Source organism: Leopardus geoffroyi, chromosome E1, assembly GCF_018350155.1.
Source record: "Leopardus geoffroyi isolate Oge1 chromosome E1, O.geoffroyi_Oge1_pat1.0, whole genome shotgun sequence".
In the NCBI taxonomy this organism is placed as follows: Eukaryota; Metazoa; Chordata; class Mammalia; order Carnivora; family Felidae; genus Leopardus; species Leopardus geoffroyi.
The window spans coordinates 28,633,427-28,646,112 of NC_059330.1; the positions used below are offsets into that span (position 1 = coordinate 28,633,427).

General features: G+C 49.5%; 1 protein-coding gene across 1 annotated transcript; it reads right to left on the reverse strand.

The window, feature by feature from the left end:
- Positions 1-1,131: 1,131 nt before the first annotated feature.
- Positions 1,132-8,256, reverse strand: DYNLL2 (dynein light chain LC8-type 2). The gene is made up of 3 exons (XM_045488260.1): positions 8,133-8,256; positions 5,087-5,225; positions 1,132-3,187 (listed from the first exon to the last, which is right to left on the reverse strand). The coding sequence occupies exons 2-3, from the start codon at positions 5,216-5,218 to the stop codon at positions 3,050-3,052; spliced, it is 270 nt and encodes an 89-aa protein (XP_045344216.1). The 5' UTR covers positions 5,219-5,225; positions 8,133-8,256; the 3' UTR covers positions 1,132-3,049.
- Between the last annotated feature and the right edge of the window lie 4,430 nt (positions 8,257-12,686).

Sequence of the window (12,686 nt, forward strand, 5' to 3'; positions counted from 1 at the left end):
GCCCTAGAGACACCCATCACAGACAAAATGTGGACCACGGCCTCGCTCATCCCTCAGTGCTCCAGCTGTCAAATTACTCATCACACCAAAGGCCAGAACAGAATTTGGGGTTTGACAGCCCCTTAGGACCTCACTGCCCCCAGCGACAGAGCCTTCTCCAAGATCCAGCCCACCAACTTCCTAGCTGAGGGAATTCAATCTACCTATCTCTAATAATTAATAGCTCATTACCCAGTTTATTTCCTTGATTGTACATTATCACCATTGGAAAAAGCTTTTCAATGTGTAGACCTGCTTTGATTAGAAGGTTGTACACCTTGGAAACACAGAACTTGTGTTGTTCTGTGTGACAGCATCCTAGGCGCACATACACAAAAACTCGGCATGTTTTTGAGTAAGAAGCAACAGAAAAGAGTACGAAGCACTTCTGTTCCCTGACACTTCCACGAGGATTGTTAATAATTGCTTGGCATTCGGGGTGGGCAGATCCTTTCAGAAGTATTGCTGATTTCTTCAGGTGTGTGGGAGCAGGAGACCCCATGTGGAACAACCAGGACAACCTAGGAGTTGGGGAATCACTCACGTTCCCCCAAAAGTGTTTCCACTTTTCTAAAGATCCCCTACTTTTCCATTTCTAAGTGGCTAGAGCAGCATTTAGCTAATAGACAGTGTCCAGGTCTCAGGGAAGCATAGAATAAGGAGTAGGAGGGCTATGAGCTTTGGCCAAAAGTTCTAAGAAGCTAAGAAGCTCCTCAGGTCTAAGACAGCAGCTGGAAACCGCCATCTGGACCTGGGGCTGGAAACTGGGGAGGCAACATCTACTACACCAAAGACCCAAAAAGTGGCTCATCTGGCCATCTCCACCAAGATACCTAGAAAGCCCTGTGGGTGAGTACTACTGGTTAGTCCTTCCCCCACCCGCCCCATGCCATTAAGGGGCCACAGACTAGACCCTACAACTAAGACCTAATTCGGGCCAATCAGTCTCTCCGCCTGGTCTTAACTCTTCAGCCCCAATTCTATTCCACCCTAGATACCCTCTACCCCTACCCATGTGGCATCACTGCCACCAGGGCAACCCTTTTACCCACCATTCCCCCCCCCAAAAAAAAAACCCAAACAGCTCAGAAGTGCATCAATCGACCTTTAATGTCCAAAAGAGGCATGGATGCAGAGCATAGAAGATGTGGTGGGGTCTCAGCCCCTGCTCCAGAAATGAGGGAGAGATGAACACAAACCAGACATTTCCAACTGGCCACACAAGTCTGGGAAGGCAGGGGGAAACACAGATCTGGACAATCATAAAAAAACAAAACCTAAAACCAAGCACTCAATCTTGTGCCCACCGAAGGGTTTGATATAGGGAACTCACTCACCATCCCCGTACCCACCCTCCCCTGTCAGCATCAAAAAGAAAACTCGGCACACACTAAAGGCTTAGGGAGGGGGCATTCTCCTGCCTCCCCACCAGCCCCAAGGATGGACTTAGAAAAAAAAAGAAAAAAGAATGAGCTGGATCCCAACCACCCCCCTCCCATAGTGTCAACCCTACACATGAGAGTTTTAAATGCGATTTACAAGAATCAGCAGCTCAGTCAGCAATGACTGCCCTCCCTCCACCAACCCTGTTTGATCAACAGACAAGATTTCCCCCCACACTCTCCTTGGAATCTCCTGCCACTAGCGGCCCTGCTCCATCGCCTGATACCCAGCTTCACCACTGCAAGACTAATCCCCTCCAAAGTTCCCCCAAAGGTCCTCACAGCCCTTTATCACTTCTATCCCTACCTCCCACAAGAGGCTGCAACCACCCACAACGTCACTTTCCCTCTCCATGGAGAACCAGTTCCAGGGCAGATGGCATCATAGCCATCTCCTCATGGATAATCCTCCCAAAGCCTTCTGGGGAGCAGATAGCCATAGAGCAAGCAGTGTCTGGGCCAGATGGCCTGGGGAGTTGACAACTATCTTCAGCCCCAGAGATTTTTTAACATAAAGGCCCAATTAGAACTAACTGTGCAGCCTATCTACCCATACACCCTAGAGATTCCACACTGTCCTGCCCCTCCCTCCCCTCTACCCCAAACCAAGACACACACACACATACATACATATACACAGAGGAGAATCAAGGGAGACATTGATTTGGTTTGATTGCTAAGACTTAACTAAGGTACTACAGTCACCAGAAATTCCCTTGCCAGCCAACTAACAGGGGCTGCTCTAAGAGAACTCCAGAGGAATGAGAAAACCAAGGGCTAAGCAGGGAGCAGACAGAAGGAGAGAAGAATGAATCGGAAAAAAAATCAAGCTAATCCTACCTCCAACATCCTCCTAGCAGGAGCTCCATCAGGAAGAATAAAAGAAGGTAATCCACAAAGACACAGCCCTTACTTAGAAACTCTTCTGACAAAGACAGCAAGACAAGTCTGCTCCCCACTCCCACACACCACAGACAAACACGTCTCAGGGCCCCTTAAAGAATCCACCCCCCACCCCACCCTTTGCCCCAAGCCGTGAAATCACAGTTCAGTGGAATATTCTCCCTGGTACTAGATCAATCCCCCTACCTCCTTCCTATCCCTCTCTCCCTGCCAATCCTAATGCCGCCCCCCTGCAGCCCCCCTGGCCCTCCCAAAGCAGCATCCGCTGCCAGGAGGAGGCTGCTACATTTACTTCCACCTCCAGAAACCAATTTCCTTCCCCAGCCCTCCTAGGCTTACAGACTTTGTGGAGGGCTTTTTATTTTATATAGGGAGAGAAAGAGAAGAGGGAGGAGTGGGAGAGACTTTCTAGTGCAATACAACCAAAGAAAAAAATTTTAAGTCTTGAAAAATAAACGTAAAGCAGCCTTCTTCCCCAGGCAACTAAACAGAAAGAAGTTTGGTTTTGTTTACTGCGACATACACATGAAATCGAGTATACAGTCCATGCAGTAGCACAGCCATTGGAGAGGACATCCTGATGCTGGCCCCAGTGCAAAACAGTCCCAGCAACGCCGCCTGCTTGCCATCGCTGCCGCCGCCACTGACACCTTCACTGTGGCCACCTAGCCTGACTTGAAGAGGAGGATTGCAACTTGACCCAAGTAAAAATAGATGAAGTGCTTTGTCTCGTGTGTAACATAGCTGCCAAAATTTCGGCCCACGATACAATGCCAGGTAGGGTTATATTTCTTGTCAAATTCCTAAAAGAAGAATAAAAGGGAGAGAAGAAAGGTGATTAGGACAGCTGGAAGATGAGAAATCAGAATAGGAATCTGATTAATTTAGTTATCATCCCCCACCTACCCCAAGCCCATGGCCTCAGCTCCCCAAACCTCAGGAGCTCAGGTTAAGGCTGGCTAGGACACTCCTTCCTTCATTAATAATGGAACACTGCAAAGGCTCTGTTATTTCTCTCTAGCACTTTACACCCTGATCATCTCCCCTCCTCCTAGCTACCCTACTCCATAGCCCACCCTGTGATTCTTTAGCAAAGGAGGCAGGGAAGCCAGAGGCATAAACGACCACTCCAGAGTCACGCAGCATGTGGAAAACAGAAGAGCCTCCCTGACTGGACACCCATTGCCTCCCACATTATTAAACCAGCATTTCCAAATGCCAAGAAGCAAGACCCTACAGCCAAAGTCAGGAGTACCAGGAAGCAGTTCTTTGTAAGTCAACATTAAACCCATTCCTATGTGCCAGACACCGTGTGGGCTGTAAGATGCAGAACAAGGACATCGACCATGAGATCAAGGCAATTTCCTTCACGTCTCTCAAGGGCACAAGTTCAGCACCAAAGCAACCTAGGAAATCCTTATGACCTAATCAGACAGGCAATTCCCGGTCATTCCATGCATGCAGCAAGAAACAGATGGCTGAGTAGATGCACCCTGCCATGCAGCAGCCCTCCACCATGGGCCTAGCAAAGCTGCCAACCCTGGGACTGTCCCCTAGGCACTCAATATACAACTTGTTTGGACTCCTCACAGCCCCTATACCACAGGACTCCAAGAGGTATTAGGGAACAGTAGAAAGGGCATGGATCACCAAATCTAGACTTAATGCTAACTCTTACTCTGTGTAAGATAGGAGAGCCATAGTCACTTCCCTGGGTCTTATTTTCTCAATCAGCAAAACAAGGAACCTGGGACAGATATAATCTAAGGATTCTCCTGACCCTCAAAGTCCATAATTCCAGATTCCCTGTACGGGACAGATAAGGCCATCACTCAGCAAGGAGCTAGCACCCCCAGCAGCCTTGCTGGGTCTGCACCCATTGGCTCCTTACACAGAAAGTCTCTCAGGACTCCAGAGTTTCCTCTTTACCTGCATAGAGAAGCAAAACTCTGGAAAACTTAAGGATACCCTACCACCTCTATGGACCAGAATACCACTATACTTAGACATCCTTTTTGGGATATAAGAGTTGAAAATACCAAAGACTGGATTATGTCACCAATGGACATAGATTCTAAACAAAATCAGAGACCCTGGGTACCACTTCTCACTTCTAGCTCAGCTGCTTCTTCACCATGTTAACCATATCCATTCACTCATTCACTCAGGAATTTTTCAGGGACTAAACCTATTGCCCATATTGCTCATCCAATATTATATATTCAAGCCCACCCTTTTCTTAAGAAGGTGAGGAGAAAGAGATGATATAGTACCTGTGTCCTTTCTAAAAGAAAAAGAAACCACCACATGATAGGGATTATTATAGGGATATCTCACTTTAAATGATGCAGTTCCCTGAAAATTTGTGTATGATCTTATCTTATCTACATTTTGAATACTTCTGAATTAATGGGGTCATATTTGATCCCAAGTTTCTCTCCCCAATGCCTTGCAATAATTATCTATAAAGTATCTATTATCACATAACTATCTATACACACACACACACACACACACGCACACTTTGGCAGAGTTCCTGTTAAGAATTCCTAAGGTGAAGGCTTTAGTAAGAATCATTCCCTAATTTGTCTACTTTGCAATCTCCTGGGTTTTGTTTACATGGGTTATACCTGCCTTTCTAAGTCCCCAGCTCAGCTGCCCATCCCCATCCCTGGCTAAAAGGCACAGCTCTCTGGGCGCACCTTCTTGATATAGGCAGCAATGTCCTTCTCTATGTTGTACTTCTCCATAGCCTGCGTGGCGCAGTCAACGGCATCCTGTTGCATGTCCTCAGACATGTCTGCGTTCTTGATCACTGCCTTCCGGTCAGACATCGTGACACTGCAGAAGAAGCAGAGAGGTGAAGCTGACAGCCCCATGCGCTAAGCAATGAGCATTAGCAGCTGAATGTGGAGCCTCAGTGGGAGAGCGGAGTACAGAGAGTGAGGGCAACAGAAAACAAAGACATGAGGTATTAATTAGGAGAAGGAGGTCCTAAGCTTTAAGCAAAGACATGGTTCCCAAGCCTGGGAAATACAAGGTAGATAGTAAAAAAGACATAATTAGCCATCAGTTTTTAATCATTTGTAAAATGAGGCTTTTCTAACTTTAAATTTATTTCTGATATTTTCAAAAGCATCAATTGCCAAGACATTACAACATATCTATAACCTACTAGCTGTGTCCTTGGGCAAGTTACTTAACCTCTGTGCTTTCATACCATCATCTTAAAATGGAGACTCAGGGTTATCAAGGGTAAACTAGGTGGCATTAACACCTGAACACAATAAATTCTTAATTTAATGACCATTATTGCATCATTGGTATCATAGTGGAAACAAGATGGGACTAGGAATCAGTAGGCCTGACTTCTGGTCCTGACTATGAAGTCTTGTAGTCTAAGGACAAGTCACTTAGCCTTACTGCATTTATTACTTCCATTTTAGCAATGAGGATAGCTCTCTATCCTCTATAAGGATTAATTAAGGTTAATATGAGAACACCTGCAAACAAGGACAGTCTACACTGGGGTCTGTCGGCCAGATTCAGCCCACCATCTGTTTCTGTAAATAAAGTTTTACAGAAACAGGCTACAATGGCAGAATGGAGTAGTTAGTTGCAAGAGAATGCATGGCCTATAAAGCCTAAAATATTTGCTACCTGGTCTTTCACAGAAAAAGGTTGTCAATGCCCAGTGATAGTGATAGAGCTAACAAAAGGCAAGAAATTATTAACAGTCTTTTTTCATATCTCTGCTATCTAAGCCATGGCATTCATCCTACAGCAACCAGAGTTCTGGGATACACCTTGCATGGTCCATTCCTAGAATGACAGGAACCCCGATAAAACTAGTCAGGATCCAGCTGGCAGTCTATACCATGTGAGGTGAGATGCAAGAACAGAGATGAGCTGCAAAATCCAATCTTGTCCTTGACCACAGTCCCATCACACTGACCCCCCCCCCCCAAAGAGGAATTTTGTCATCCAACCCAGTGGACAAAAGATGTCATCATTCCAGCCCTGTCTGATATTAAGGCGGGGGTGGGGGGAGCTGCCCGCTCAAAGAGAGACCCCTGGGAATGATACCTTGATATGGGAATGATACCCTGATATGGTATCAGGCCACCCTGATCTCTGAGTCCACACTAGCCTGTGAGCTGGGTGAACTGAAAGGGAAAGCAGAACTCATGATTACTTCTTCAGCCTGCACCAGATGCAAAGAAAGCATACATGCCAGCTGCCAGCCACACAGCCCTTGACCGCACCCAAGGCCACCTCTGTCTGGCACTTTCAAACTAAGCAGGGCTGGTTCCACTTCAGCAGAGACTGGCAGAGCAAAGGGTTAGTGGACCAGCATCCTCTGCCCCACACCCGAAAGAAAAAGAGCCTCAAGGAGTCTGTGTGCACCACCTGGTGCTGAGGAAAGGTCCGGAGAACCCTGTTCAAGGCCTGACGAGCTACATGACCTTGGGCAAAACATCTTCGTTTTAAAAACCAATGGTTGAAATATGATATGGGGCAACTTCAAGGAGTTTGAGCAGATATACAACAGCAGCAGAGGAAGAATGTTCTGATACTATAAGGCTCTTTATATTTGAAGAAAACTAGTGTCACCTGGTACCCTATGCCAGGTTACCACTCAGAAGGGGGCACTGTTTACAAATGCTAGGGTGGGGGTGGGGCCTGGTTAGAGACTGCGAAGTTAAAGCATGAAATTGGCACCGGTTTTCCCAGCAAACTCACCTGCTCCACTGCCTCATCACCAAAGTCCAAAGGAACAACTTTATCACAATAATTAAAAGCCACCTTACTCTCTAGTAGGAGAGAGCCTGCAGTTACATAACGTTGGGTCTTGTGACTACAATGCTACGATTCTTCACCCCTGGCCCCCCAGGCGTCTGAGAGGGGAGGCCTAGCCCCAACCTGCCCTGTCCAAGGTGCCAATGAGAAAAGGACAGGGAGGTGCCCGGCCTAACCCCTCCCTCCTGAGAAAAAAAAGGGGGACCTGGGCCTTCAGACAGAAGAATGACCAGAAGGCCCCAGGCCAGCTGCCTCAGTCAAGAGCCAGGGGATCCTGTGAAAAGCGAAGAGGGCACTCCAGGACAGCACCCCATCCTCTAACCCCGGTTTTGCAACAGAAAAGGCTAAGCCTCCGAAAGACAGACCACCCTACCCTCCCCAGCCCCCAACACACACAAACGCTTGTATTTCCTCCCTTGAGATCTCCAAGGGGGCTTATCCCTCCACCGTGCCATCCTCCAGAGAGCGGCGGTCCCCAAAGGCCAGCACCTGGGGAAGGAGAAAGCATCCTCCCCCCACCTCCGCCCCGGCCGGTCAGCCGCCCTCCCCCGCCCGGCCTAGAGCAGCGCCGGAGTGACTGGGCGTCCTCGCTGCAGGAAGGACGCCCCAGAGGGTGGCGGCGGCGGCGGCAGGAGGCGCCGCGTCACGCCCGAGCCCTCTCCACCCCCTCTCCCTCGGCCCCAAACACCAGAGGCCTCCACGCAGCGCAGAGACTGTAGGGGTGGGGGGCGGGGAGGAGGCGGGGAGCCGCACCTCCGCAGCCCAGGGCCTCCAGCCGCGCCCAGGGGTCGCCAGGACACCGGGTGGCGCAGCCCCGGGAAGGAGGGGCGCCGGGGGCGTCACGCCGAGGCCAGCCCTGCTCCGGGCCTCGGGGCTGGGCCCGGCGCGTGGGCCTACACGCGACAGGTGCGGGCCGCCGCCCCGGGGACGCCCCCACCCACCGCTCACCTTCACGGAGGCTAGTCTGCGCGGGGCCCCGGGGGAGCAGCGATGGCCTGAGGCAGGGCGCGGGCAGGGGCGGTGTCCCCTCGGCTCCTCCGGCAGCAGCCGCCGCCGCCGCGGTCTCCGGTTCCCGCAGCCCCGGGCCGAACGCTCGCCGTCGCCGTCGGCCCTTCGAGCTTCCCCGGCCGCCCGCGCTCCGCCTCTCGCCCGCCGACCCGCCCGCCTGCTCCGCGATGGCGTCTCACAGCTCCGCTCCGCTCTGCCGCTGAGCGCGGCCGACGCGCGGCCCCCACTGAAATAGCGCCCCGCCCCCGCCCCCCCGCCGCGCGCGCCGCCGTCCGCCCTCCCCATTGGCTGCGCCCGCCCGGCCCCGCACTGCGGGCTTCTCCCCGCGCCTCTCTCGCCCCACATCTTGTTTCCTCCCACAATGCCTCGGGGCGGAAGGAGGGGGAGCTGGAAAGGGTTGGGGGAGGGAATGTGGCCTTAAGAAGAGAAAGAAGGAGAAGAATGCAGACCCTTCTACCAGGGCTAGGAGGCCAGGCCTAAAAAGGAATAGAGAGGCAAGGCTTAGACAGAGGGAGGGGTATAAAGACCCCAATCCCAAGAAGAATAAAGGAAGAGAGAGGGAAGGAGATTCAGACCCGGGGAGCAGCTGGGGAAGGGGTAGAGATCCTAACTTGAGGAAGACGCAGGGAAGGAGGTGAAGTCATCAGCCTCAGAGGAAAAGACAGGACCCCTTTCCTCCCCCCAGATCTGTAGGAAGAAGAGGAACAGCCTGCTCCACAGAGAGGTATAGGCACAAACAGCCCCAAGGGCTCCCCCTCCCCTTACATTCAGGAAAAGTCCCTTCCCCACGCAGCTCAGCCTTTGTTCCCGAGTCTCAAGGCCACAGGACCTAAACTCCCAGCTGGAGCTCCAGCTGCTCTTTATCACCAAGAGCAATGGAGGCCGACCCTAAGCACAGTTGTGAGAAGGGAGGTTGGTCTTTGGCGCGCAGGCTCCTGGGATAGAGGTGAGAATAAGCCATTTCTGGTCAGTCTAGACTGGAGGGGGAGTGAATAGAACCCCCTAGACGTGCGAACCAAAGTATGGCAGAGATGTGAGGAGCTTAAAATTCAGGCCATCCATATTTCTCACCTTACAGAGGAGAGAACCAAAGCCCTCACCAGATCACCCGCAAGTCAGGCCTGGTCTTAGCTTCTAGGCAGCAGCCCCTCTGGTGGCTGAAGGGGCTATTTGTGGGAGTGAGCCTTAATGCATGTGCCCATTGGGAGGGTGCCTGCCTTCCACTCTATCCCACCCACCTCCAGAGAACAGGAAATGTCTGCATTTTTCTTCCCTTCTGTTTCACAAAGGAAGTATCTACCTAAAGGGGTGGTGAGACTCTGTATAGGGAGCTACGCATTTGGGCCACACAGTGAGGATTAAGAAGCTCCCATTCCCATTTTCCCTTCACTGTCCCAAACCATGGTCAGGAAGTCAGACTTGCTCTGGCCCTGGTCTTCTGTGGTGAGGAGCATCATAATTTAATGTTCATTATGTGTTAGGGAAAACCTAGAAATCATGCCCTCCCATTCTGCTCGCCACAGTTCTATCATCTCCCAAACTCTGGGTATTTCAGAGAAATAGACAAGGCCTGCTGTATCCCCTCACACCCAGGGTATTCTGATGTCAGCCTCTGTGTGAATGAATGGGGGGCGGGGCACATGTGGGCAGAGAGGGAGGAGATGAAGAAGGATGCTTTATCACCTCAAGGTTTGTGGAGAGCTAATCTCATGGATTACTGGGAGGAGAACTCTTACCCTCCTTCTCCAATGGTCATTAGCTTCCAGCCCCTTCTATGGTCTAAAGATCAGAACAGCCATGTATGGTTGTGCAGGTTGTTCATTGTACAATGACATTCAGCCTAAAAGGCAAGTGAGAGCTAAAATATAGCCTACACTTCACTTGCTAAACTGCGTGCCCTGGTACAGGACAACGTTCACCCAAAAGATGCGTACTTTTTTTTCAAGTGGGCACAGAGGAAACTGAACTAGTGGTGGCCCTGCCAAGGCCATACTGCTGATGTATATATAAATCCTCCCTCTCCCTGGCCTCAATGCTTAAAGTAGAGTAGGCAAGCGTTTGGTCATTCCCGGTCCTGGGCTGTGGTGGGGTGGAGGTAAGGGCACAGAGTTAGAACCAGTGCTTTGCTGTTAAGAAATATGAATGTCAGTGTGTGTGTGAAATATGTGTGAGAAAGACTGACTCTGTGGGATATCATGGAGACTTGCTAATAATAGTATGGTTTATAGACAATAATTAATATTTATAGAGCCCTCACTCTGCGCCAGGCTCTATTCTAAGTGTTTTAAATGTGTTGTTGCATTTAAATCTGAAACAATTACAGTGAATATGTATTACCATCTTTCTGCACAGACGCAGAAACTACCCCTTAGAGAAGTTCAGTAACTTGCCCAAGGTTACCCAGCTTTTGTCAGTGCAGGATTCAGCCCCAGGCTGTCTGTTCCCAGGGCCTATACTCTTAGCCTTCCGCTATCCTGCCTCCTAACCGAGAAAAGAAAAAACTGTAAACCAAGGGTTTGGTCTTCTATCTGAATTATACCAGCATTTCGTAAACTTACCTTACTCCTAAGCCCTTTTTCATCCAAACGTTTATTAACATCTCCAGGAACTACTATTCCACAGGACACAGTTTGGGAAACTTGTGCTATACTAATTACTGCTATTTATGTGAAATGCGTACTGTTTAGGGTAATTACTATGCAACACAGGAACTGCTGTAATTAATACGTCAGCTTAACTTGGTGGATCTTTTTATTTGATGCCGCTACACATTCGTGATTGCCCAGTTATCTGTTGCCCGGATGACATAACCATGTCTTCAAATGTAAAAATCACAGGGGACTTTCATTCTTGCCTTATCTCTGGGCCCCCTATCTCCTGCTCCCTTCTTTAACCTAAGGGTCCCCGAGGGCCCTGATGGTCCCCCCCCCAAATCTCAGATCTCCCCACTGTGGGTGTCCCACGGGCTCCTCAGACTCTTCACATACACACATACAAAGCCTGGTCATTAGAAGCATTGACCCTGGTGCCAGAATGCCTGGATTCGAAATTCTTTCCACCAGTCTACCAGCTGTGCAGATCTAGTCAAACTATTCATCATCTCAAATTTTCATTTTCCTCATCTGTAAATCAAGAACAATATCTACTTCATAGTTAGGAGAAAATACTGGAAAACTCTTGGCATGATGCCTGGTCCATATAAGTGATTAATAAATGTTAGCCATCAGCCACATTTATTTTCCAGACTTGTTTCCCTTCCCTATATTTCTTACCTCAGTTCACGGCCCTATTATCCACCCAGACACCAAGTCAGAAACCTGCGAACCATGAATGTGGATGAAACTACTCCATGGCTGAGAAATATGGATTAGAAAGACACTCCATCCCTTCCTCCACCCAAAGAACTGTGTTCGGGATCTTCTCTTTCCCTAGAACCCACCATAGGTCTGTCATCACCCACCTCTTGGCTATTTCTCCAGTCCGTGCCCCCTCTCATCATGAATACCCTGCATGGGGCACTCATCATCTCTTCTAGTTGGTTCCCTGCCCTCAATCCTGGCTCCTCCTCCCCAAATCCACACTGAAGTGTTCTGTCTAAAATGCAAATCTCCTAGGCACATCCTGCTTCCCTGCTCAGAAAAAAAGACTGCTCTTTCCCATAACTTACCTCCCCCATCTCACACCCCTACCTTATCTCCCCGCACTTTCCATCTCCCTCTTCGTGCTCTACTAACACTGTCTACTGCCTGCGGTTTTCCTCACACCCAGATTCCACACCTTTTTTCATGTGGTTCCCTTGCCTGTGAGGTTTGTGGCTTTCTTTGCTGGCTAACTCGTTGGTATGAGTGTCCTCTATGAAGCCTTCCTGAATCCCAGATGCTTTGACAACATCCAGGGCTTATCACTGACCACATTCTATTAAACTTGTGAGGCTTAAGTTTGTAGTTCTTTGCAGACAGGGATAACATCTTATTTATGTATGGGCTGTAGAATCTAGCACAGTTCTTGTTACGTGGGAAGTTCTCTAGAAGTATTGGTTACATTGATCATTTCTATTAGGGTAGGGCCTGCGGGACTCCCACAGTGGAGAGGTCAGGACTTAGGGGGCCATCAGGGCCCATATCATGATAAAAACCATGAATGTGGATGAAACTACTCCATGGCTGAAAAATATGGATTAGAAGGACACTCCATCCCTTCCTCCACCCAAAGAACCGTATTCGGGTTTTCTCTTTCCCTAGAACCAGCAAAGCATGCTATTTACACTGGGGCCCTTCCTGCCCAGAACAAGTTGCTGGCTAAGGTAAACCATTGTCAGCACTGGGGAACACCCAGGCCTGATGTCTGAATTGATTTCCTCCTCATACTCCCTGTTGGGTATTTGGCTGATATCCTGACCCTTATAGGTAAAATAATCAAAGGTTCTTCCACCCCAGCTGACCAGGTCACTGAGAAGAAATAGAGCATGGCAATGACAAAAGTCATTTCACCAAG

What these genes read in the sequence shown, in the direction of transcription:
- DYNLL2 (XM_045488260.1), bottom strand. Translation starts at nt 5,218, where the DNA reads ATGTCTGACCGGAAGGCAGTGATCAAGAACGCAGACATGTCTGAGGAC. An exon ending in TTGCTGCCTATATCAAGAAG is followed by an intron (nt 3,188 to 5,086) that starts GTGCGCCCAGAG and finishes TTCTTCTTTTAG; the next exon opens with GAATTTGACAAGAAATATAA.